The sequence below is a fragment of the Budorcas taxicolor genome, chromosome 5 (genome assembly GCF_023091745.1).
Source record: "Budorcas taxicolor isolate Tak-1 chromosome 5, Takin1.1, whole genome shotgun sequence".
NCBI classification, from domain to species: Eukaryota; Metazoa; Chordata; class Mammalia; order Artiodactyla; family Bovidae; genus Budorcas; species Budorcas taxicolor.
In genome coordinates this window covers 20,492,380-20,519,754 of record NC_068914.1, presented here as the reverse complement: position 1 = coordinate 20,519,754, position 27,375 = coordinate 20,492,380, and the positions used below count along the sequence as shown (strand labels likewise).

At 38.7% G+C, this 27,375-nt stretch overlaps 1 protein-coding gene across 1 annotated transcript; it reads left to right on the top strand.

Annotated features, from left to right (window-relative positions):
* Positions 1 to 372: 372 nt before the first annotated feature.
* DDX21 (DExD-box helicase 21) lies at positions 373 to 25,540 on the top strand. The gene is made up of 15 exons (XM_052639581.1): positions 373 to 515; positions 2,511 to 2,954; positions 4,424 to 4,499; positions 5,243 to 5,421; positions 6,471 to 6,588; positions 11,594 to 11,779; positions 12,798 to 12,943; positions 13,657 to 13,806; positions 14,248 to 14,409; positions 15,604 to 15,723; positions 16,868 to 16,941; positions 19,148 to 19,307; positions 20,037 to 20,171; positions 22,276 to 22,320; positions 22,836 to 25,540. Exons 1-15 carry the CDS (start codon positions 429 to 431, stop codon positions 23,103 to 23,105), a joined length of 2,352 nt encoding a protein of 783 aa, XP_052495541.1. The 5' UTR covers positions 373 to 428; the 3' UTR covers positions 23,106 to 25,540.
* The last annotated feature ends 1,835 nt before the right edge of the window (positions 25,541 to 27,375 follow it).

The following is a 27,375-nucleotide window of genomic DNA, read 5'->3' as shown; positions in this document are numbered from 1 at the left end:
GCGACCCCATAGACGGCAGCCCACCAGGCTCCCCCGTCCCTGGGATTCTCCAGGCAAGAATACTGGAGTGGGTTGCCATTTCCTTCTCCAATGCATGAGAGTGAAAAGTGAAAGTGAAGTCTCTCAGTCGTGTCCGACTCCCAGCGACCCCATGGACTGCAGCCTACCAGGCTCCTCCGTCCATGGGATTCCTACCCTCCTATAGAAGCCGCCTAGTCTAGGCGCCATAAGCAGTTAAGTCACAGAGTCCACCGGATGTGAGAAGCAGCTACTTGGATAATACCACCGACGCCCTCGCTTCCCGGTATCTTCCGCTTCCGCTTTACTACAGGAAGTGACGAAAGCTGGGTGGGCTGTAGCGGCAGCGTTTTCTCTTCCTCTCCACGCGGTAGACGAGAGTGGTCGGCCTACACAGCTTGTGCTGAGTGATGCCGGGGAAACTTCTTAGTGACGCGGATTTGGAGTCAGACGCAGCCGTGGCAAAAGTGGAGATGCCGAGAAAACAAAATGAGAAGGTATCACTGAGGGCCGAGGGACTTGGGACCTGGCAAGACGAGGGCCCGGGCGCTAAGAATAGGAGCCCGGGCCGGGGAACAAGGCGCGCGGCGCGGACCCTGCCCGGCCGGAGACCCGCGTGGGTTTCGGGGATGGTCGGTGCTCTCCACGGGCGATGTGCGCGTTGCCGAGAAGTCCGGGCAGGTGGGAACTAGTGAGCCGGCCGGTGTCCCACGTGGTCCCAGAGTCTGGACGTCCGACACCTGGTCACCGTTAGGCCCCACATTTTGGCCGAGACTCAGACCTCCCGGCATGAGAGTGCGCGGAGGGAATTGTAAGTCAAAAGAGGGAACAGCGTTTCCTCCTGAAGTGGCGCAGCCAGAAACCCATCTATCTGCACACGTGGGTGGCGTCCGTCGTGACATTTTTTACCCTAGTGGTGGGAATATAGTTTTCCGGAAAGCGGCCCTTAGACGAAAAAGTAGTTCAGTTCCTCTTAATGTTTGTTGGCCAGATTTCCCGTGGAAATCTGACTGCACACCGCGTTTTTTTTTTTATATAGGCCAGCAATGTGCGGTAGTCTTAAGTTACCTCGATAGCTGTCTGCTTCCTTCCTGTTACTTCTTTAGAAAGCGATTTAACTTGTGACTGATTCTCTGTTGTGAGGTAAGGTCAGAGAGAACAGATTGTCCCTAGGAACTTGTGTTGTTCATGACTTAGAATTTCCTGCTGTTTCTGGGTCTTTTTAATGGGAGAGTTTCGCCAGCAGCAATATTTTGGTGGTGTAGGAAGCGGAGGTAGCAGAGACTTGTCCCCAAGGGGAGGAAGTAGTCCTGGTTTCCTTGCCTTGCATCGGCCAGCCTATTCAGTTGTGGGATGCTGAAGTTAGAAAGGACACGACCAGCAAACTCCACTGCATTCCAAAGCAGTCCACAGGGACTGAAAATCCGCTCCCTTTGGTGGAACAAAGGGATGATAGAATTGAAGTCTTAAGATGGAGTGGACCAGATTGATTTTCAGATATCTGAAGGATAGGTCATATGAGAGAGATTACTGAGAGTTTACTGTTCATCCACGATTTAAGAGCAGAGGCCAAGCCTGAAGTTTTTTGGAGGCAGATTCAGCTCAATAAAATAGTACCCATATTTCTTGCCTTGGCCTGTGGCTCTGCCACAGAGGTTTTAACAGAAAGTAAAACACGTTTTCAAAAATATGAAAAGTTGGAGGTGGTCAGACATTTCAACTCGGAACTGTAATCTAGTTTGGTTTTGAGGTTTCCCTTGTTCCATTTACTTGTGACTTTGTGCTCTGTTTTTCCCTTTAAGTTAGGTATATCTTTTATACGCATGAGGTGATAGATTGGGTTTTTACAACTTTTTGGTTCATAAAGTGTCTGTATGTAAATTTCTTTCCATTTGTGAGAAAAGCAAGGCAGAGATTATGAATCTGTTTTTTACCTGTAGCGGGCTTCAAGCAGAGAAAGAAATCTGCTTAATATCTATCTGTGGACGTACCTGCTCGTATTAACTTAATCAAGTTAAATTCAGTTAAATTGTTCTTGATCACTTCCTGTCGTTTGTGGTTTATTTTTTTTTTTGTAATATAATTTTATTGGGCTTTTAAAAAAAAATTTATTTTTACTTTATTTTACTTTACAATACTGTATTGCTTTTGTCGTTTGTGGTTTAGAACATGTTGGAGAATCCTGTGAGCCATTCCAAGTCCCTTGTGAAAACTGGACTGTACAGCTTGTACAATTGAATAGTTACCAAGTAGCATTCTCTTCCAAGCTAATGAAGTTATTGGTATATTATTCTCTCCATGTTAGCCAAGAAACAGTATTAAAAAACATACTGCTTGATTTTTGCCTTAGTGCAAGGTAGAAGTACACATGTTGAAAAATTCCTCCAAATTGTATTTTTCATAATTATGTGATCTTGAAATAATGCATAATTGATATATTATGCAACTGTATCAGTGCTTTGCTCAGCATTTGCATTGTCTTTATTTTTTAGAAAGGTAAGAAAGAGAAGCCAAAATCTAGTAAGACTGAAGAGGCAGCAGAAGAAAAAGAAGAAATGATTTCTTCCAAAGCTAAAAAGGTGAAAAAGAAAGTAGAGACCTCTGAGGTTGACATGAATTCTCCTAAATCTAAAAATGCAAAAAAGAAAGAAGAGCCATCTCAAGATGACATTATTTCTCCTAAAACCAAAAGTTCGAAAAAATCAAAGGAGCCATGTGAAAAGACAGTTTCTCCTAATACCAAAAAAGCTATAAAAAATGAAGAGCCTTCTGAGGAAGAATTGGGTGCACCTAAGCCCAAAAAGATGAAGAAGGAAAAAGAAATAAATGGAGAAATTCAAGAGAAAAGCCCCAACCTCAAAAATGGATTCCCTGACTCTGGACCTGACTCCAACTCCAAGGAAGCTGCCAGTGAAGAAAACAGTGAGTTAGAGCAGGTGAAGTTGCATTTTAATATGTAGAATGTATCTTTTGATGTTGATTCAGTAAATAAGTATATAATTGTTACACATATTGTTTAATAATGGGAGGAAATTGGATGTGTCCGCACTTCATAGCGCCTCTCTTGAGGTGCAGGGTGAGTATTTTAAAAACTGCAGTGTCAGAATGCCTCTTTTGCAACTAAGCAAGGTTTAAGTTTAGAGAATGTCTTCTCTCCACACTTGATCTGCTCATTTTCAAGTCAGAAATCAACAGGAGGTATATAGTTATGCATATGTACTCCAGCATCCCTCTGAGGGTTTCACCTAGTGAATCATGATTAAGTGGAACCACTGAAAAGGTGCTTGCTTGATTGCACAAGTCTTCTTGCTTAGGTCATTAACTAACTTGAGATGAATACGATGCTTAAATGTCCTTTTGGAAGCTAATACTGTTATCTTTCAGAAGCTCAATCATCAAAGAAAATTGCTAAATCTAGTAAATTTCTCTTTGCCGTAGGGATGTAATCAAGATTAAAAAATTTTTCCTGATTATAAAAAACATATACAGCTATTTTTTGTCAGATTATGATTTTATCAATATTGTATCTTGCCTTTTCCTAGCTTACCTATATTTTTATTTTTTAAACAATTTTATTTATGACTGTGCTGAGTCTTGGTTGCTCCATGAACTACTCTTGGATGGCGCACCTGGGCTTCTTATTGTGGTGGCTTCTCTTGTTGGGGAGCATGGGCTTTAAGACTTGTGGGTTTCAGTAGTTACGGCACTTGGGCTCAGTAGTTGCAGCTCCCAGGCTCCAGAGCACAGGCTCAGTAGTTGTGGTGCATGGGCTTAGTTGCTCCGTGGCTTGTGGGATCTTTCCTGACTGGGGATTGAATTTATGGCTCCTGCGTTGGCAAGTGGATTGTTTACCGCTAAGCCACCAGGGAAGCCCATTGCCTATATTTTTATATAGGCATTTTCCTTACTTTTAAATATTAAATATTTTTAGTGGTTATATCCATCATATAGATGTTTAGAAATTCACTTAATTATTCAGTTGTTGGACATTCAGATTTTTCACTATCACATAGTGCCAGTGTAATCATTTCTCATAAATGCTTATCCCTTATTTTCTGTGGATATATGAAAGATTTTGCTGTGGGAAGTGGTTAATAACCTGTTCACCAGTGTACTGTTGATTTGGAATAACTGGAAAAGTTCTTAGTTGAGGCTGACTCTGCTTTCACTAGCCGTATGTGGTATATCTGTACTGTATATATTTGCCACAAAATTTTCTTCTGTTAGGGTTTTATAGATTACTGTCATCTTTATCCTTTTCAAATCTTGATTTACTTACCAGAGTATCTGTGCCTTTTTGGTTGATTTAGAAGAAATGTTTTAGAATAATTTCTTAGGAGGCTTCCTGTATTTAACCTTTAGGGATAAAGTTACTGATTTCTTTCTGTGGCCCTTTATTTGATAGGAAATGACTGTGGAGCAAAAAGAAGGAGCTTTCTCTAATTTTCCCATATCTGAAGAAACTATTAAACTTCTTAAAGGTAATATTCTTGGAAATATTATATAACGTTATTTGGAAGCACTTTACTGGTTTTGTTGTGATAAACTGGGACATGTTCTTATTGGAGGACAATATACGCAGCCATATAATGAAGTAGGTCTGTATATTTGGTAAAGGACTAAACTAGTGATGACCTTTACTGCCTCTTAAACGAATGATTAAAATTTATTCGATATATTCAAAAAAATAAAAAATCCATTATGTACATTCAGAGGTATAATGACTGATATAGTATTGGTGCAATTAAATAGTTGATGCCATGTTGGTATTTTCTTTTTTACCCTCTTGCACTTCTTGAGGCATCTCTAGGTTAATGATACTAGCCTGACTCAGAACTCAGGTTAGTATTGTGCCTATGAACCAAGTAGAAAGTCACAGATGCTCAACTTAGGTGTTTTCTGAATCAGGTGTGGTACAGTCAAGATAGCAAAATGCCTGATTTTGGGGCTTATATTGGCCTGTGGATGAGATTTCATGACAAGGGGCTTCATCTCTTAAGATAATTATTTACTGTACTCTGGTGCTTTAAAGTTTATTGATATTTTTTGGTCAAGAAGATTCTTCATTGCCAGAATATATTTGAACTTTTAACTTTGTAGATATGACCAGAATGTAGAATTCTAGAATTCTGCAGGATCAGAAGCCTGACTATGCTTTCATCCTCCAGTATGACTGAGGCTTTAAGAACTGCACAGTCAGGTAACATGGCTCATTTATTCACAGCCCGTGGGGTGACCTTCCTGTTTCCTATACAAGCAAAGACGTTTCACCATGTCTATAGTGGAAAGGATTTGATTGCACAGGCGCGGACAGGAACTGGAAAGACATTCTCCTTTGCTATCCCTTTGGTTGAGAAACTTCTTGGAGAACTGCAAGACCGGAAGAGAGGGCGTGCCCCTCAGGTAAGTATCTTTAACACAGTCTTTAGAGTTTACAGGTTCCAAGTCCGCACAGAAAAGAGACATTGCTTGGACTTCACTTATATATCTCTTTGTTTTGAGTTCTTAAGGCCTTTTTCTTAAGATCTTTTTTACTAGAGATCTTTATCTGAAGATATAAATCAGGATAATTCTTTTAAGACTGTTGACCGAAAACCTTATGTATTTAAATACTGTAATTTGTTCCATGGTAATGATCACCTCTATTATTAATGCTTACATATTTCTTTAAGACTTTTAGATGTCCCTGGGGCTCAATGGTTTTGTCAAGTGTCTGCATTTTTGCCTAAAATGGGGAAAGCATGTTTAATAGAGATGTCTGAATAGGAAGGAGTATTCGATGTGAAGAGGTCAAGCCCTCTGATCTAGATGGTGCTTACTGAGCTCATTTCTAAAGAACTTGGCATTCAGACCTTGACCTCCTTGAAATGCCTGTGTTGTCACCTTGGCTTTGGGTTGTTGTACCTGACTTTTTGGCCTCACCTCATTCACGGGCTTTCCAGTATCCATGCCCCCTCCTCATTAATTCGTTTGTTTACTGTTATTTGTCTGTAATTTCAGCAGCTGTAGCAATAAATTATTCTAGCACCTGGAATAGTGCCTGGTATATAATGGATGTTCAGTAAATACCTGTTGAATGGATGTATTAGGTTGTTCTTAACTCATATTTGTTTGCATGCTGTTACCCTATTTGAGGGTCTGTTGTGGTCTTGTGTTGTGTTTCCTGTTATGATTCAAAGCCCTTCACCATATTGGTCTGCTCTTACTCTTCTAACTTCCATTCTACTTCCATTTCACTGTAGTGTGGAGATTTCAGACTATAGATTTTCTATCCTGGCTACCTGAATTTAAATCTAGGCTGTACCTTTTGGTTTGGTAGAAATGTGTTGTGTGTTATTGTAGGTATTATTATAGATATTTTGAAAGTAATTGTTAGGATGAATCGAACCTCTTGGTGCCCTGGAAATTTGTGAAAATATACTTTGGATTCCATTATTAGTTTTTCTTTTCAGGTACTGGTTCTTGCACCCACAAGGGAGTTGGCAAGTCAAGTAAGCAGAGACTTCAGTGACATCACAAAAAAGCTGGCAGTGGCTTGTTTTTATGGTGGAACTCCCTATGGAGGACAAAGTAAGTTAATTCACAAGTGAGGAAAAGAAAATGCCATCTACTTTTAAGATGACCTGATTGAATTTCTTCTGACTGACATCTGTCTTTTCCTACCTGATATAGTCATTTATGGTGGTTTTCTTTTGTCTTTTTTTTTTCTTCTTTTATTTTTTGGTCATGTTATGTGGCTTGCAGGATGTCAGTTCCCCAACCAGGGATTGACCGTGGGCCATGGCAGTGAAAATGCTTAATCCTACCCACTAGACCACCAGGGAACTCTCTCTTTTGCCATTATTGTTTAAAGATGGTCAGGCACACGGTCCTGCCTGATGATGTGTCAAACCTGTATATGGATCTTAGAAATTTTGTTATTATTTATCTGTGTTTATCTAAAGACTTTAGTAATGCCTTACTGAGCCTAAGAGGACAGAGTCCAGGAACTAGAAAGTCAGAATTCAAGGTTATTCTTTTTAATCTGTCAAGGACCTTAGGTCTTTGCCTCTTTACTGAAGGCAGCCTTTCCTTTTTCTGGTGCCAAGGGCCATATGTATCCCCTCCTATAATATTCCATCATTTCCCAATTTAAGACCTAGAAACTTTGTTTTGTAGATCAGATACATAATTCAAGAAGGGACTTAAGCATTTTGAAAGTCTTCATACTGGACAGATGAACGAGTGAAGATATGGTCATACATACAGTGGAATACTACTCAGCCATAAAAAGAATGAAATAATGTCAGTTGCAGCAAGATGGATGAATCTAGAGATTATCATACTAAATAACTCAGGCAGAGAAAGACAAATATATGGTATCACTTATATATGGAGTCTAAAAAAATGAAACAAGTGAACGTATTTACAAAACAGAAACAGACTCTCAGACTTAGAAAACAAACTCGTATTTGTGAATTCCCTGGTGGTCCAATGGTTGGGACTGAGTACTTTCACTGCTAGGGCCCCAGTTTGGTCCTTGATCAGGAAACTAAGATCCTGCAAGCCACACAGCCCAATCCAGCCCCTAGCCTCCATTCCCTGGGACCCCAAAAAGGAAGAAAACAAACTTATGTTATCAAAAGGGGAAAGGTGGCAGGGTTGGAGGGTGGGAACTAAGTTAGGAGGTTGGGATTAACATCTGCATGCTTCTAGAAATGAAACGTGATCAACAAGGTGCTCCAGTACAGTACAGGAAACTCGATACTCTGTGATAACCTGTATGTGGAAAGAATCTGAAAAAGAATAGATATATGTATATGTATAACTGAATCACATTGCTATCTATCTGATACTAAAACAACATTGTAAATCAGCTGTTGTTCAGTAACTAAGTTGTGTCTGATTCTCTCTGACCTTGTGGACAATAGCCTGCTAGTCTCCTCTCTCCATGGGGTTTTCCAGGCAAGAATACTGGAGCAGGTTGCCATTTCCTTCTCCAGGTGATCTTCCCAACACAGAGATGGAATCCATTGGCAGGTGGATCTCCTTCGTTGGCAGGTAGATCCTTTACTGCTGAGCCACCAGTTCAGTTCAGTTCAGTTCAGTCGCTCAGTCGTGTCCGACTCTGCAACCCCATGAATCGCAGCACGCCAGGCCTCCCTGTCCATCACCATCTCCCGGAGTTCACTCAGACTCAGGTCCATCGAGTCCGTGATGCCATCCAGCCATCCCATCCTCGGTCATCCCCTTCTCCTGCCCTCAATCCCTCCCAGCATCAGAGTCTTTTCCAATGAGTCAGCTCTTCGCATGAGGTAGCCAAAGTACTGGAGCTTCAGCTTTAGCATCATTCCTTCCAAAGAAATCCCAGGGTTGATCTTCAGAATGGACTGGTTGGATCTCCTTGCAGTCCAAGGGACTCTCAAGAGTCTTCTCCAACACCACAGTTCAAAAGCATCAATTCTTCAGCGCTCAGCCTTCTTCACAGTCCAACTCTCACATCCATACATGACCACAGGAAAAACCATAGCCTTGACTAGACGGACCTTGGTCGGCAATGTAATGTCTCTGCTTTTGAATATAGGTTGGTCATAACTTTTCTTCCAAGAAGTAAGCGTCTTTTAATTTCAGGGCTGCAGTCACCATCTGCAGTGATTTTGGAGCCCCCCAAAATAAAGTCTGACACTTTCTACTGTTTCCCCATCTATTTCCCATGAAGTGATGGGACCGGATGCCATGATCTTTGTTTTCTGAATGTTGAGCTTTAAGCCAACTTTTTCGCTCTCCTCTTTCACTTACATCAAGAGGCTTTTTAGTTCCTCTTCACTTTCTGCCATAAGGTTGGTGTCATCTGCATATCTGAGGTTATTGATATTTCTCCCGGCAATCTTGATTCCAGCTTGTGTTTCTTCCAGTCCAGCGTTTCTCATGATGTACTCTGCATATAAGTTAAATAAGCAGGGTGACAATATACAGCCTTAATGTACTCCTTTTCCTATTTGGAACCAGTCTGTTGTTCCATGTCCAGTTCTAACTGTTGCTTCCTGACCTGCATACAGATTTCTCAAGAGGCAGGTCAGGTGGTCTGGTATGCCCATCTCTCTCAGAATTTTCCACAGTTTATTGTGATCCGCACAGTCAAAGGCTTTGGCATAGTCAATAAAGCAGAAATAGATGTTTTTCTGGAACCCTCGTGCTTTTTCCATGATCCAGCAGATGTTGGCAATTTGATCTCTGGATATGTATATCAATAAGGAAAAGATTAAAGATGAAACAGAGCATTAATGTTTCACATAAGAAAGTGGATTGTAATATATGAAATAAAATTCAGTTTCATTCATAATTAGAGATGTAAATGGAAATTATAATGAGTATTTCACCTGTTAGACTATCAAAGGATAAAAGATAGTTTGACAATTCCTTGATGAGAAAACAGGCATATTCTTTGACTACTAGAGAATTAAACCACCTATTTAAATTGGAATACATAAACCCTTTTACTCAATAATTCTACTTATAGGAATTTATCCTACTGATACGATAACCATGTAGCCAAAGAGCTACTTAAGGTCCCTGACAGCAACTTAAGGTCTCTGAGTTAAGATGAGTTGACTTAAGAGTTCATGATTTTACAGTGGTACAAAAGTGATACATATTCAGTAGCAACTATACTTTGAATTTCTATTTTTTCCTGGGCTAGTGAAATGCAATATACTCTCTCAGGATGCTGGGCAGTGGCAGCATATTCCAATATAAAATAAAAAATTACAAATAGTATAAAAAATGACAAAAGAAGTCTTAGTATTGGCACACAAGGCTTGTGATTATCTCTTTTCGGCTTTGGTGGAACTAACATAGGTTTTGGCATCAGAATGGCCTGGGTTTGCCTCTAACCTCTGCTCACAGAGTACCTGAGTGATTTTTCAGTTTAAGTCGCTTGATTTTTCTGCACTTTAGTTTATTCATGTAGGATTGCTAAACTCACCCTGCAGTGTTGTGAGGATGAAATTGGGTAAGTATGTCAAGAACCTAGCAGTAGATTCCTCAACTGCAGTAACAACTCGATAGAAAGTTACATCCAGTTAACTAATAAGAACCTACTGTATATAGCACAGGGAACACTTTGCTGTACACCTGAAACTAACACAACCTTGTAAATCAACTATACAGCAATAAAAATTAATTTTCAAAAACAGGATAGAAACAAAGTTGTATCATTACCATCTCACCCCAGTTACATTGAACCCCACTTTTCTGAACATCTCTGCACTTTCTTATAATACTTGCCCATCTATCCTGTCATTCTTCATATATCTGCTTGCCTATGTTGTTCAGTTGCTCAGTCATATCTGACTCTTTGTGACCCATGGACTGCAGCATGCCAGGCTTCTCTATCCCTCACCATCTCCCGGAGCTTGCTCAGACTCAAGTCCATCAAGTTGGTGATGCCATCCAGCCATCTTATCCTCTGTCGTCCCCTTCTCTTACCTTCAGTCTTTCCCAGCATCAGGGATTTTTTGAGTGAGTTGGCTCTTTGTGACAGGTGGCCAAAGTATTGGAGCTTCAGGATCAGTCCTTCCAATGAATATTCAGGATTGACTTCATATAGGATTGACTCATTTGATCTCCTTGCAGTCTAAGGGACTCTCAAAGGTCTTCTCCAACACCACAGTTCAAAAGCATCAATTCTTTGGTGCTCAGCCTTCTTTATGGTCCAGCTCTCACATCGATACATGACTACTGGAAAAGCCATAGCTTTGACTAGTGAGACCTTTGTCAGCCAAGTAATGTCTCTGTTTTTTAATATACTGTCTAGGTTTGTCATAGCTTTTCTTCCAAGGAGCAAGCTTCTTTTAATTTCATGGCTGTAGTCACCATCTGCAGTGATTTTAGAGCCCAAGAAAAAGTGTTACTGTTTCCATGGTTTCCTCACCTATTTGCCATGAAATGATAGGACCGGATGCTGTGATGTTAGTTTTTTGAATGTTGAGTTTTAAGCCAGCTTCTTCACTTTCCTCTTTGACCTTCATCAAGAGGCTCTTTAGTTCCTTTTCACTTTCTGCCGTAAGTGTGGTGTCATCTGCATATCTGAGGTTATTGATATTTTTCCTGGCATTCTTGCCTATAGGAAGTTACTATTTTTAAGATACTTGTTTTCACTTTTTGAAATATTGACACCCTCCACTAATAAAGGAAATAATCTCTTTCCTGGTGCTACCATCCCTCATTGGAGCATTTTTTTGTTATGTCAGGTAGTACACTGGACTGCCACTCTATTTTTTTCCATCCCACTAACACTGTGTGGTATGTGGGATCTTAAGTTCCCCCACCAAGATTGAACCCGTGCCCCCTACATTGGGAGTGGAGTTTTAACCACTGGACTGCAAGGGAAGTCTTGGACTGTCATTTCTTACATATTTTCCCAGTGGGTCAAGGAGTGCTTCGCGTGTCTCTATCTAAAGTACTTGGCATAGTACCTTGTATTAATACCTGTAGTTAATAAATACTTTAGAATAAAAAATATATCAAATTGGTGTTCCAGATTAATAAAAGGACTTAAAAATCTAGCATATCTCATCATTGGTGTTCTTTACAGTTGAACGTATGAAGAATGGGATCGATATCCTGGTTGGGACACCAGGTCGTATCAAAGACCACCTGCAGAATGGCAAGCTAGATCTCACCAAACTTAAGCATGTTGTCCTGGATGAAGTTGACCAGATGTTGGATATGGGCTTTGCTGATCAAGTGGAAGAGATTTTATGTGTAGCATACAAGAAAGGTAAATTCCACATTCAAGAACTGGCATAAGGGATCGGAGAAAGGGTAGTGATTAAGTAGTCTTCTGAAAGTTAAATGAAGCCTTAGGAAGTTGGCAGGAAATTTCCATGATTTGCACATAATTACAATAGGGAAAATTAGGGAAAATAAGAGAAGCCAGCTTGGTGTACTTTGTTTTTGGTTTATTCCTCATTTGTGCTATTGTGTGTGTATGTTAACGGTAATCATACTGTACATGTAAAACTCCATGAACTATTTGTGCCATGATAACCTGTCTATATATTTTAATTTTTACATAATATAAATCTGCTGATAGGCATTTTTATGTAGACAGCTTACTTCAAACAACAATATTCAAAATTAGTTCTTAAGGATAGATTTCCACAAAGGAGATCTGATTTGAAAGGTATAAATAGTTCATGTTCCTCAATATACAGTGTCAGGTTGCTCTCAAAAGGGTTTTGTCAGTTATGCTACCATTTGAAATATAGGAAAATGCAGTGGTATTCTAAGAGCAAGCTTTGAGTGGTATTCTAAGAGCAAAAAAATTGAGGTTGGGGAGTTACTTTTAGTGTCTGACCTCAAAAAATGAATAAACTAGAATTCTAACCTCCAAATGTTGAGGAAATGCTTGGGAGAATAGATGAGTACAGAATCTGTTGTGTTGATTACAGGTTATTTAGTGACTTAAATTCATTGGTTATTGGACCTCTTTAATTGGTGTTATCCATTTAGTAGGTCTCGTTAGAAAGGACAGATTTCCCTCATGGTTCATAAGGGACAATGGTTAGAAAGCAAAATAACTTTAAAGTTCTCTGGGTATTTCAAGAATCCTTTACTTAAATTATTAAGGCAATATTTCTTTGCCCACTGGGAACCTTGATGTCTTTAATTTTTATGTTCTCAGTGCCTGGCTTGGTGTCAGAAGTGTTTCTTGTAGAATGTTGGATGGACCCTGGAAAAATTGGAAGGCTATGTAGGCTATTTTGAATTCTTACTTTTTTTTTCCCCCCTCAAAGATTCAGAAGACAATCCCCAAACATTGCTTTTTTCTGCAACTTGCCCCTATTGGGTGTTTAATGTTGCTAAGAAATACATGAAATCTACATATGAACAAGTGGACCTGATTGGTAAAAAGACACAGAAAACAGCGATAACTGTAGAGGTAAATGATTCATTCATTTGTTGGCGTTAGTTACAAATAATATATAATGTTTTTCCCTATCTGATTGTATTTAGACTGCAAATACAAACTCCTTTTCCCGATAAGTACTAAATCTATGTGAAAAGCCAAGTAAAGTTATGTTTCTAATCGAGTGGTAAATGGTATCTGTGTTTTTTCTAAATTTCATCATCTGGTAGCCTGATTGAAGAGTCTTTTGGAACTTTATATAAATTAGTAAGTGGAGTGACATTACACGTTGAGTTTATACATTAGAGGGCAACAGAACCCTAGTGTTGGTGTTGAAGCTGTTTTTTCGTTAGGGTCCTGTACCTAGTGGAATTTATTGCATCCAAGCAACAGACCTGTACGGAAGCTGACTACTGATTGCATGTTTAAGTGGATGAAAGAACAGAACGCACAGAAGCTTTCCTGCTGTCTGTTATTTGGTTTCTTGTGGGAATTTAGGAACAGCGTTTCTTTTCTTACATTTTCTGGGTTAGGTCAAAAAATGGATAAAGAAGCCGGATACTCTTTGGTGAAAGGGGAAAGGCTCTCTGCTTTAGTTGTTTAGTTTTTTCCCCTCTAAACAGTGGTGGTGGAAGTTTTCTCTAGTCAGGCTTAAACAATTGCTTTTAGTATCATTAGACTTGGGCAGATGATTTTAGATTCTAGCAAGGCTTTACTGAGTAATCTTTTTTCCCCTCTTTCCTAAGCATCTGGCTATCAAGTGCCACTGGACTCAGAGGGCAGCAGTTATTGGAGACGTGATCCGAGTATACAGTGGTTTTCAAGGGCGTACTATCATATTTTGTGAAACAAAGAAAGAAGCCCAGGAGTTGTCACAGAATGTGGCTATAAGACAGGTTGGTCTTTACCCTCTCTTCGCATAAGGAGACGGCATCTTTCAATTAATAGAGTATATATCATCTGATTTGCCCATCTTATCTCATAGATGAAGAAAGCATGGCTCAAACCCAGGGTTACTGTGACGAATATTTGATCACTCATATTTGGTGTAGTTGAATAGTAAAGGACAGGGAAGCCTGGCATGCTACAGTTCATGGGTTTGCAAAGAGTCAGACACGACTTAGTGACTGAATGACAACAAATAGTTGAATACAGTTGATTTAATGACCACCATTGAAAATTTGAGACTTGTCCCTGGAAGGCATATTTTCCCCTTTGTATTATTTTCAGCAGAGGTGTCACCAAAATGTGAATGTCTTTATAGGCCAAATTGGTGATTTTAAAAGTACCTGCATTGTATGATCTGGTATTCTTAAGTGAGCTTGTTTCTTTGGCAGGATGCCCAGTCATTACACGGAGACATTCCACAGAAGCAAAGGGAAATCACCCTCAAAGGTTTTAGAAATGGTGATTTTGGAGTTTTGGTTGCAACCAATGTTGCTGCACGTGGGCTAGACATCCCCGAGGTTGATCTGGTTGTTCAAAGTTCTCCACCAAAGGTAAGGGATTTACAGTTAGATGTTTTTCCCCCCAGTTAGTAATTCATCTTGGATAAACTTCACTGGCTGCGATACTTCTACTGTGCAGAGCTACACTTAGCTTTATTTTGTTGTTTCTTTTCGGTGTTAAAACAAATAGAAAGTTGTGTTGCTTCTTTTCAGATGATTAGTGATAGCTTTCTTTGGGGTGTTAGGTTGCTAAGGGTGATTATAAAATGAACCTGTCATATGTCCCCACCTCTCTCAGAACTGACAGTGTGGTGAGTGGACAGAGGTTGGAAAGATAGTTTCTGGTCAGAGCATTGTCCTGAAACGTTACTGGATGGGGGTAGTGCAATTTTGAACTGGACTTTGAAGTTGGTAAGGCTTAGATGGGGTGGTGGTAGGGTAGATAAACTTGAGAGCTAGAGAATAGAGAAGCGAGAAAGGCCTGTAGTTAACAACTTCTGGTTAAAACTCCTTGGGTGATGGGAACTTCCCAAAGAGTTCCTTGATAAACAGTTTATATGGTGTGGACACTTACATAAAAGTTAGTCTGAAGGAGCTTGTTCCCATCACTTCAGGCATGAAGACCCCATTACCTCCAAATTTGACAAATCCCTCAGGATTCATATTCACAGTGATGGAAAAATGCATTACTACAAAGTCACCATTTCTTACACAGGATGTCCCATAAGTGTGTAGCATAGACCTTATTTAAATAAGCCAGTATACCTGCACTAATCTGAGCACCACAGGCACGTGGAGCTGTTCAGTACTTGAAATGCAACTAGTCTTAATTGACTTGTATGTGCTGCAAGTATGAAATACACATTGGATTTTTTAAATATTTAAACTTTCTATTATGCACAGTAGTTTTGAAAGACTTGTGAGAAAAGAATGTATAATACCTCATTGATAACATGTTTTGTAGAAATAGTATACTGAAATGGTAAACTTTTAGATATAGTGGGTTAAATAAAATAATGCTTTTTTAAGAAAGCAATACTTTTTGCAGATTTACCCGCAGCATAGGGACGGACCACTGTTCTAGAGGTTTCAGAGTTTTTCAGTTCTTAAAGTTGGAATGCAGAGGCGCCTCCTCCCTCACACCGTCCCCTCTCGGCCCAGGTCTGTCGCCACACGTGGCTCTGCATAGGCTCTCAGGAATCTTTCTTCATCGTTTGCTGTCATTGACGTATTTTACTTCCATAGGATGTTGAATCCTACATTCATCGTTCTGGGCGAACAGGCAGAGCTGGGAGAACTGGGGTTTGCATCTGCTTTTACCAGCACAAAGAAGAATACCAGTTAGTCCAAGTGGAGCAAAAAGCGGTAAAACTTTTTTCTTAGCCTTCATTCAGCTAATGTTGAATTCCAAAGTCAGTCTTTGTCTCTTTATTCGGTTTTTATTAGCTTTATTTAAGTTTTATTTCTAAGCACGTGGCCATGACTGAAAGCTTGTTGTTACATATGTGTTTTATATATTGTCCTATCATTTAAAGCCTGTTTTGAATAACTTTGCATTTGAAAGCAGTGGCTTTGTCTTAATATTTATGATGAGAAGGGGTCTTTTTTTATTGAGATGTTTGAAAGACAGTTTTCTGACAGTGATGCACAGTGAACACGTCAGAAATATTTTAAGTGTAGGTTTAGGGGGTTACATGAAGTTTGGAGAATTGCTTGAAAACCATAAAAGACAAGACTGTCAAAAGGAGAAATTTTTTAATGGGAAAGAAGGCACTTTTCCTTGCAGAAGAATTTTATACTTTCTCCTATGATAGGTGGAGCTTTAATCACCTTCAGTGGATTTCACTTAGTTACCAGCTTGTAAAGAGCAGAGTGTGATTGGGGGTGAGGACTTTCTCCCCTGGGGAGGAGCACCACCTGGCCAGGTGATCGTGGTCAACATCAGTGATGGGCATGTGCCCTTGATATGATGTACTGAGATAGGCATTTACCTCTGGTCATCTTCCTCTAAACCCATAACCCTAGTCTAACCCCCGTGTGTAAAACTGATATTCTCAAATTGAGGGCATTCTACAAAATACTGACTAGCACACCTTGAAACTGTCAAGGTCATGAAAGACAAATTGTCACAGATCAGAGAAGACCAAGAAGACACTGTTAACTAAATGTAGTGTGGTGTCCTTGGTCATATATCAACAGAAGAAAGGATAGTAGAAAAACTAGTGAAATTTGAATGAAATCTGGGGTTCAGGTAATAGTGATGGAGCTATGTTGGTTTCTTAGTTCTGACAAATGTACCAAAGTAATAGATGCAGGTGGACAGGAACTCTGTGTACTATCTTTGCAACTTTTCTATAAATCTAAAAACCTTTCTTTCTAAGATGAAAGTTTTGTTTTAAATAATTACCAAATATGTTTGGCAAGTATTAGAAAATTGGGGGACTGCCAGTCTCAATAGGAATAATTGATGGCCATGTTGTGCATTAAATTATGGTTCATTTCTTTGTAGGGAATTAAATTTAAACGAATAGGTGTTCCTTCTCCAACAGAGATAATAAAAGCTTCTAGCAAAGATGCCATCAGGTATGTTCTATACCACTGCTGTGGTTTGTTTTATGCTTGCTCTATTTATTACATGTTTTTGTGCATTAATGAAATTTAGATTAAAATATATTCTGTTTAGTGTTTTAAACAATTTATAACCTGCTTGTTAAAAAAAATAGACTGTGCTGAAGTAAAATTGTATAAAAATTCTCATTTCTGTACATCGTGCCCAATCCTGTTCACCAGAGGAAACCATTATTAATAGTTTGGTTGTGTTGGGCATTTTAAGTAACTGTATCTTAGATATGGTGTAGGTAAAAGTTATGGAAAATATCTAGATGGTAAGGATTAGATTAACAGTATCATTGGAGGTGCTACTTGCATAAGGGCAAGAACATTCTTCATTATGTGCAGTTGTCCTACAAGTTGAAGAATACTTAATTTTGTTGTTGTTGTTGAACTATAGTTGATTTACTGTATTGTATTAGTTTTAGACTCCTAATTTATCCCTTTTATCCCTCCACTCTGTTCCTCTTTAGTAACCATAAGTTTGTGCGTCTGTTTCCTTTTTGTAGATAGTTTCATTTGCATTATTTTTTTAGATTCCACATATGAGTCATAGCATATGATATTTGTCTTTCTCTGATTTCATTTATTATGATAATCTCTAGGTCATCCATGTTGTTGGAAATAGCAATACTTAATTCTTTTTTATGGCCGAATAGTATTCCCTTGTGTGTATGTACCTCATCTTTATCCATTCATTGGTTGATGGACATTTAGGTTGCCTCCATATCTTAGCAATTGTGACTAGTGCTGCTATGAAATTTTTTCAAATTGGCGATCCCATTTTCTTTGGGTATATACTCAGGAGTGCAGTTGTAAGATCACATGGTAATTTAGTTCTAGTCTGTTGAGGAACCTCCATACTGTTGCCTATAGTGGCTGCACCAATTTACATTCCCATTAACAGTGTGCAAGAGCTCCCTTTTTTCCACATCCTCTCCAACATTTATTTGTGATCTTGTTGATAATAACCATTCTGACAGCTGTGGGGTGATGGTCCTTGTAGTTTTTCTTTTCCATTTTTCTGATGATAATGATACTGAGTGTTTTATCATGTGCTGGTTGGCCATGCATATGTCTTTGGAGAAGTGTCTGTTTGGGTCTTCTGCCCATTTTTTTGATTGGCAAGGATACTTAGCTGTTTAGCATCCCTGGCTGTGCAGTATATTCCTGAGGTTGAGTGTAGTGGCACCAAAAAGGTCCCAGTCATTTTTCAAATGTTTCCAAGTGGTGAGCTACATCCCCTGCTTAAGAACCAGAGTCTGAGCAACATTTTTACAGTGTTTTTCATAGTTACTATTATAAATGTGTGAGAAACTTAATTTAAAAAAGAGTTCATGATCAGAAGAAATGTTAACTATTAGCATACTAGTAGCTCAGGAAAGTTTTGCAAATGAAAAGAATTTCACTCAGTATTTTTCAAATTTAGCATGCTTTTCTTTATCCTACAGACAGGGTTTCCTGTGATGCCAGTTAAGAAAATTTGGGGTTAGATGGCCAGAAAGTTGAAAAGAGACCAAGATGCTAGTGGTACATGAGAAGGCCTCTAGAGCGGCAGCCTTGCCAAAAGAAGCTGCTTCATGCAGCCTTGTTCCTCCTTGTCTTGGGTGATCTCTTTCAATTTTGAGATGTGACATTTATCACCAAGATAATAGTCATTTCCTAACAAATGTATAGTCTCATAAAGGTCTGATATAACCTGATTTGAGAGTTCTTTTATTTCAGAATGAGAATAGCTGTAGTATTTTCTAATTCTAAAAGTAACACATACTTAATTGTAAAAGTTTGTTATTTATTGATACATTTTTAATGGCAGTATGGCATGTCATTGTATCTGTTTTATGGCTTACTTAACCAGTCCATATTGGTGCACATTTTAAAATTATTTATATTCTTTCTGTAACAGTGTAATGATCATCTTTAAACTTGTCTTTTTTATTGTTTTCTTGGATAAATTTTTCTTAGTTAGATGGTAATTAGAATTAGACACAATCAAAGGAGTGGATTTATTGCTACAGAAATGTGATAATTTTATTCACTACATCAAAATGATGTTACACATGTGCAAGATTTGGTTTGAAAGATTGATTTATCTCAAGATTGTGCTGTCTTGAAAATGAAATCTGTCCACTTTGACTATCCTTTTTTCCTAACAAATCTACTTTCCATCAAACCACAGGCTCTTGGACTCTGTGCCTCCCACTGCGATCGGTCACTTCAAGCAATCAGCTGAGAAGCTGATAGAGGAGAAGGGAGCTGTGGAAGCCCTGGCAGCGGCCCTGGCCCACATTTCCGGCGCGACGTCCGTAGACCAGCGCTCCTTGATCAACTCAGAAGCGGTAGGGGTCCCTGTCAAATTTCTTTGGTGTCCCATTGAAACTTCTCAGTTGTTTTAACTTTTGCATGAAGGTTGATGCATATTAACAAATCCATAGAGACAGAAAGTTAGTTGTTGCAGTGTCTTACTGGAGGAGGGCAATGGCAGTGATTGCCGAGGGGAATGTAGGTTTTGGTGGGGTAAAGGGATACTGACGTATTCTGGAATTTTCTGGTGATGATTGTAGATCTTGTGACTAAACCCCCTTGAATTGTATACTTTAAAATGCCAGATTTTATGGTATGTGCATCATATGTCAATTTTTCTTAATCTTAAAAAAAAAAAAAACCCAGTCATATAAACAATGTAAGTGCATATGATTCCTTTACCCAGCATACCTAGAAACTTCAAAAGGTAGTGCTTTTCTTTTTTTTTAAGTTGAAATTTTTGAGATAATTGTAGGTTCTAGTGAAATTGTAAGAGTTAATACAGAGAGATTCCTTGTACACTTGGCCAGTTTCCCGCAGTGGTAACATTTTACAAACGTGTAATATCATGATCTGGATACCAGTGCTAGCGCAATGCACCAGTCTTATTCAGAGCTTCTCAGTTTTACTTGTACTAAAATGGCAGGGTGGGAGGGGTATGTTTTTAGAAAGAACTTTCTCATAAATATTTTAGAAACATGAGGATGAGTGTTTATATCATGTACGTTTGTTTTTGAGACTTTAACTTTGTTCCCCTTCCACAGGGCTTTGTGACCATGATCTTGCGGTGCTCAATTGAAATGCCAAACATTAGTTATGCTTGGAAAGAACTTAAAGAGCAGCTGGGTGAGGATATTGATTCCAAAGTGAAGGGAATGGTCTTTCTCAAAGGAAAGCAGGTAAGGCTGAGGCCTCTGTTGCAGCCTCCCCTTGGTTCAGTGGCTTCATGCTGGCCGTGAAACACTGTGTGGTGGCTTTCCCCTGTTCTCGGGATGCTGCATATTTTCATTCTGTAGATAGTCTTCTCTGGGCAGTGTCTTCCGTGAGCCTCAGTTGCCACTTAGTCATTGACAACTGCCCCAGGTGTATCTAGCCTGAACTGTCTGCATAAAGTGCCAGACTTGAAGACCCATCTACTTCCCTGACATCCCCACCTGGATGGGGTTTATTAAGCAACTTAATGCAGAAAATTATTCAAAATTGGATTAAAAATCTAAAATCTTGCCTTTTGAACCTAGTGTTCATTCTTCTGACCCCTGCCCTCAGTTAATGGCATAGACTATTACAGCAGTTCTCAAGTATTTTGCTCTAATGACCTTTTTACTTTCTTAATAAATTGTTAGGGACACCAAAATGCTTTTGTTTATGTGGGTTATACCTATTGATATTTATGTATTAGAAAGTAAGACTGAAATTCTAATAAAGCGTTAAGAATATGTTCTGTTAGTCATCAGACAACGATATCAACTATAATGTAGTGTCTTGAAAACCTTCTACCCTTAAGAGGATGAAGAGGACAGAAAACTTTGTAGTATTATAAAAATGTTTACTAGGTAGAATGCCTCAAAGATCTCAGGGTTCCAGTGGTTCATGGGCTATACTTGGAGAACTACTGACCTGGTAAACCAAATCAGGTTTATCTTCAACTCATTGCTTATCTGACCATGTTGTTTATCCTCTTAAGCAACTCCACATTTTCTGTGGGATAGAGCCCCAACTTTCACATGGGGATTCTTCATTAGCTGGCTCCTGTCCTCATTAGCAGCTTCCTTTCTGTCTCCTCACCACCAGAGCCCCCCAGTCCAACAATGCTAAGTACATGTTGCTTTCTTTCATCCTAGTGTATGCACAGTCCACTGTTTACAGAGTGTTTATCTCCATGGTATTTTTTATGACTCGGCTTAGCCTTAAGTCTTTTTGAAACTTCCCCTGGCCAGATGGCAGAGTTGGGGGTACCTCTGTGTATACTTTAGCATTCTTTGAGTTTATTCATGTAACTTTTGCCTTGCTGTGCATGCGTACTGATTGAGAGTCTCAAGAACACTATGGCTGACTCAAGGGCCAAAATTGTTTTCTAGATGTCTCTATACTGCAGTGAGTGCCTGGTATTGAATGATTAGTTAATATGTGAATGAAGATTCCCACAGGTGGCAAAATCCAACAGTACCTGATGCTATCTGTGGTTATAATTGGGTAAATTGTTAGTGAAATGGATGTTCCTCAAAATTTTGCAGTTAACAACAGCCTGGGGAGAGGAGTGTCTGTGTCACTTACGAGGGGAATTTGATTATTTTGTGGACACTGAGAAACAGGAGGACTTTTTTCTTCTGTTTTTTTTTTTTTTCTTCCTTTTTTTTTTTTGACTGCATCCAGTGGCTTATGGGATCTTAGTTCCTTGGCCAGGGATTGAGGACTTCTTAATTGGAAATGATGGCCCTGCTTGTTAACGAAGATACTGTCCTGTATAGTATTTAATTTTTAAATACTTTCCATTGGAGCTTGAATTATAGAAACTAGAAAATGAACAATATAATTTATTTTTCTGCTTTTAGTTAGGTCATCCTGATTACAGGAAGGCAGTGTATTTTAATGGTTTTAAACCGTAGGTTTTAGTTTAGAGCTATGCTTACCAGGTTTTTAAAATTGCTCTTACCTGCTGTGGGACCTTAGACAAGTGAGTTAGCCTCATCAAGCCTTTGTTTTCTCAGCTATAAAATGTAGCTGATTGCTCTGTGGGGATTAGCACAGTGTAATAACCAAGAATGATCTCTAGTCAATTCTAAGTAGTCTTGAGTCCTTTCATAAATACCTCTGGCTTTTTGCTGTTGTTCTTTGGGGATGTATTGTGTTGGGCTTGGTCTAAGGTTTATCTAAAATGGTTTTTTTAAAAAAATCTTTTTGTTTGTCTTTTACATATTACCTAGTCTTTTGGAGTGTCTATTAATGTGCATTTTATAATTCTTGTCAAAATCTGGATTGACTTGCATTTGTTTTGATTTCTAGGGTGTTTGCTTTGATATCCCTACTGCATCAGTAACAGAAGTACAGGTATTCTTTTCTCTTAGATTTTGAAGTTAATGTGTATCTAAACTGTAAAATGTTTGTTATTTGAAGCACAGAATAATAGGGAAACAACAGCTCTAGGCTCTAAAAGACCATTAAGAAGTAAATTTTAGTACTTTTTCTGCTATTCTTTTTATATTGATATCTTTTCTTTATTCAGCCTTCCTGTTTTCCTGTTTTTGTTTACAACATTGTGAACAATATCCAGCTTTTATCTCCATGGATTTTACAGGGGGTTTATATCGACATTTTAAATTGCTATATCGTTATTCAGTACTGTCAGAAATATGTTTATACATGGTATATTTGTATGTTTTACTACCTGACAGCTGAGGGTACTCATAGTGATACTTTATTTTTGACCAGTGATCTTTTAAGCACTTAGGTTATCAATCTGGTTTTTCATTAGAAAAAGGGTAAAAATATTGTCTTTCTCATGCCTTTTAAAACCAAATTCAGTAGAAATCACAGCAGGTAAAAACAGTACCTTCTCTCAACAGGGAAAGTGGCATGATTCACGGCGCTGGCAGCTTTCTGTGGCCACGGAGCAGCCAGAGCTAGAAGGTCCACGGGAAGGATATCGCAACTTCCGAGGACAGCGGGAAGGCAATCGAGGCTTCAGGGGACAGCGCGAGGGCAACCGAGGTGGCAGAGGACAGCGGGAAAGAAGTAGAAGCTTCAGAGGACAGCGATCAGGAGGTGGCAACAAAAGTAACAGATTCCAAAACAAAGGCCAGAAGCGGAGTTTTAATAAAGCATTTGGACAGTAACCTGAAGTAGAGGATTTATTTGGCAAAAACAGAACTATGTTCAGCAATGTGGAACTGAACATTATCTTTCATACAAAGTTAAAAGTACATTGTATTTCCTTCCTGACCACTTGCCCAGTCCACATCTCTTTGAAAGAGAAAAGCTTCATCTAAATTATTTCATCTGATTGATGACTATCATTTATAACTTTATTGCTACTTCCGTCTTGGGTATTCCTTTTGAGAAGGTGTATGGATTCATTACATATTCTAATGTATTGTTTATAGATTATAAGATAAAGTGAAGCATGTATCTGCTGATACTTTTTAAGTTGACCTGTCTTTATACTTAGCAATGTCTCTTAATAGTAGGCTTCAGATGGTGAAGACTGTCCTGCAATGCAGGATCCCGGGGTTGGGAAGATCCCCTGGAGAAGGAAATGGCAATCCACTCCAGTAATCTTGCCTGGAGAATTCCATGAACAGAGGAGCCTGGCAGGCTATACAGTCCATGGGGTTGCAGAGTCAGGCATGACTGAGCAACTATCACTCACACTCATTCTTAATAGTGCCCTTCCTAAATACCATGGGGAATACAACAGTTTCTAGAGAAGCACTTTGAGCACTCAAAGCTTTGTTTTCTAACTGGTATTCCTCAGCCACTTGCCCACCAATTACTTCTATGGTTCTAGCATATATCTTTTGAGAATTAATAGCAATGTTTGGAAGCAAGGTTTCACACTTAACCATGATTAATACAGTTTATGCCTGCATATGCTCTAGATTTGGAGGATGGTGATACATTTGATAGGAGATAGTATTTAGATTAGCCATTGTTATGTGCGTTTTGATACATTTTTAGCTTCTCAGTAAAAGGTGATTTCATGCCTCAGTGAATTCTTCACAGATTTTAAAAATAATGTATATGTGTAAATACAAGTATTTTACTAGAAAGCAAGTATCTTTAAGGAATTCCAGGTGTATAACATGGCCCCATAACTTTCTTCCTAAGTAAGGAGGCTAGATAAATGGTGCTTGATGATAATGTACTCCACCTCCTATTGGAAAATTAACATTATTTACCAAGAAGGAACTAGGGGAATAGGGGGCAGAGACTTGCATTGCTGAAGAGTCAAAAAAACCATTGAAAATATTTTCTACAGCAAGAAGGAAACATGTATATTGAGAGCAAAGAGAAGAACAAGTGAAGGTGCATGATAAAGCTTTTTTTTAAATGATGTTAGTCTTTCTAGTAACAGGCAAGCTGGGGATTTTAGGTACAACGATCCAGTTTCATTTCTTAAAGCCTAGCTGATATAGCCACAGTATAGGATCTCTTCCTATTAGACTGCTACCTCATTGAAAGGTTGCAGCTACCTAGAGTTCTTTTTAAGAACAAACTACGGTTATTTTTAAGTTGCTTTGAGGGAACCAAAGAACCTAAAATAGCCCCTGGCCAGTATTGCTCTGAGGTCTCGAGTGTTATTTCTCTGAGAAGCTTTGTACATGGTATAGGACTTTAAGAGTAGCATTGTCTTCTTGCTTTAATTTCTGTACTGGGAATTTCAGCAAATAAACTATGACATGAGGAATTCAAACACATGGCCTATCTTACTTTCATTTAATTATTTTGAACAATTGAAATCTTGTTAGACACTGGTTTCTCTGACTGGGTCTTTATAGCCAACTGCTGCTTACTCAGTCACATTTGCAGTAAGGGGCTCTCAGATTACCAACTCAAACTCCTTGGTTCTTGAGACAGCATTCTTTTTCTATTAAGATTTTAGCTCTGTTTTTGAATCCTGACTGGATGTCTCTGCTCTCACATTCTCTTGGCTTTTCTTCTTTGAGCCACTTGTCAGTTTTATCGCTTGACCTCCTCATGGTTTCCCATTCAAACCAGAGGAAGTTAGGTAGTTGATGACCAACTACTCCTGCCTTGTGGATCACGTTTTATTAAACTCTGCTTTTGCTGAGATACTGGACATACTTAAATAACAACCCAAACATTTAAGTTTGGATAGGAATGGGTTGGTTTATCAAGTAGGACAGTGTACTTGTCCTTTAGGAGGAAATACTCAGGAGTGTAAGGGAGAAGATGAATGGGAATTTCATTTTACACGGCTTAGGACAACATTACTCAATAAATGAAGCTAAACTTTCTCCTGGATCCCAGAATTCAAACCATATTTATAAATATATAATTCAACTACTGTACGGTTTAAATGGGCTTGTTGGGCTAGCCTGGGAAATAATACCATTTTTACCATTTTCTACAGAGAAAGTATTTTCCAACTTATGTATCAGACAACTCAATGACCTTTTAAAAAGCAACCAGTTTTTATGTTGGAACTATCTGTGCAGCAGTTTCTTTACAGTTGTACATAAAGTGTTTTTACTGTAAAACTGAGTTAATGTATACAAATAGACCTTTATGCCATAATAAAATAACTAGTACTTACTATTTATGTTTTTGGTGACTTTTTTCCCTAAAATTGAAGCTTGGAATTTTTATTTTAAAAATAATAACTGATGAGTATAAGTATCCAAACAGAAAAGCAAGTTAAGTCACCATATATCCAACATATTTGTGAAGATCTCGTCCAGGAATTCATTTACAAAATTGGAATCATTCCTTCAGTTTTGTGGATTGCTTTTCCCTCCACGGCATGTGCATCTTTTTCTGTGTCTTTTGTTTTTTTAGTTCTCCAACCAGGGATGGAACCCACAGCCCCTGCAGTGGAAGTGTGGAGTCTTAACCACTGGACCACCAGGTAAGTCCCTGTGCCATTTTTGATAACTGCCGTCTTACAGTATAAATATGCCACTATAAGATGGTCATGTTGGTTATTCTGTAAACAGTCCTAAAATGAATGTTCTTGTTTAAATCTTTGTGTACTTACCTGATTTCTCACCACTGTAGGATAAATCCTATAAAAGAATTGCAGGGTCAAAGTGAATGAATTTTAAAATTTGGTGCAAGTTGCTCTCCAAAGCAGTTCCAGTTTATGATCCTACCCTCCACTGTTTCCCTACAGCAGTAACACTAGGTGTTGGCTTCTTTTTGTCACTTTGCTAGGTGCATTACATTGATTTATTTACATCTTTTAATTGAGTGAGGATTAACATCTTAAGTTTATTGGTCACTTGCATTTCTTGAAAAGACTTTATTTTGAACTAATTTTGTACTTAGATAAATGTTGCAAAAATAGAACAAAGTTTGTGTATACTCTCCACTGGACATGAGTAGAGTTTAATAAATGTTTTCCATTATCATAGCACAATGAATGAAACCAATCTATTAACCATCCCATAGATGCTTCCTTGAACCTAGCTTTTCTTCTCAGTATACCCTGGAAATCATATTAGTTCACAGAAATCATTTCTTCTTACAACTGCATCATACTCCACTGTGTGGGTACACCATAGTTTATTCAACCCTTTTCTTATTATGAATGGGCACATAGGTTGTTTCCAGTATTTTTCAATTACAAACAGTGCTGCAGTGAGAAACCTCATAATATGTGTATTTATGTACTTTCAGAGGGGTATCTTCAGAGTGGATTCCTAGGAGTGAGATAGCTGAATCAGAAGGTAAGTGCGTATGTAGTTTTTCTTCTTTATTATCATGTATTGGCAAGGGGAATTCTAGAAGGGCAGTTTCTTTCTTGGAATTTATTTTTTGAAGAAGCCAGGCCATTTGTTCTGTAGATTTTACCATGTTCTGAATTCTGCTGAGGCATTTTCCATCTGTCACTTAAGCTCCTTTTCCTCCTGTATCAATCTAATACATTGATAATTAGATTGTGAAGTGTACCCAGTGTCCAGCTGATGTTAAGAGCAAGAAGTGATTGTTGCCCGAATCTCAGGTCACCGTGTCCTGGTGGTCTGTACTCTATGGCACGCACTGGACAACTTCTACAGGGACTGCTCCCTGGCAGCCAGAACCATCCCATCTCGTTTCCTAGCCCCATGTCTGTGTGTTTCTCAGGTATGTCTATCTAAGGATTTATCAAAATCCTTTTGTTTCCATCTGTGCATGCTTCTTGCAAGGTCCTTAGAGGTTCACACCAAGTGTCATGGTGGTTTGTTGAGCTCCTATTGCAAGATAGTATTGCATAATGATCAAAAGTATGGGTTCTTGAGCAAAACTGCCTTACTGTATGTGACCTTTGGTAAATTATTAATCTCTCTAGACTTCAATTTCTAATCTGCAGAATGGGAATAATAATATCTCACAGAGTTGTTCTGAGGATTAGGTGATTTTAATATATAGAATGTTATCTGGCTC

Excerpts from the sequence above, each read along its gene's own strand:
- DDX21 (XM_052639581.1), top strand. The coding sequence starts at position 429 with ATGCCGGGGAAACTTCTTAGTGACGCGGATTTGGAGTCAGACGCAGCC. Across the intron at positions 516-2,510 it reads CGAGAAAACAAAATGAGAAG|AAAGGTAAGAAAGAGAAGCC; the intron begins GTATCACTGAGG and ends TTTATTTTTTAG. Across the intron at positions 15,724-16,867 it reads TCCAAGTGGAGCAAAAAGCG|GGAATTAAATTTAAACGAAT; the intron begins GTAAAACTTTTT and ends ATTTCTTTGTAG.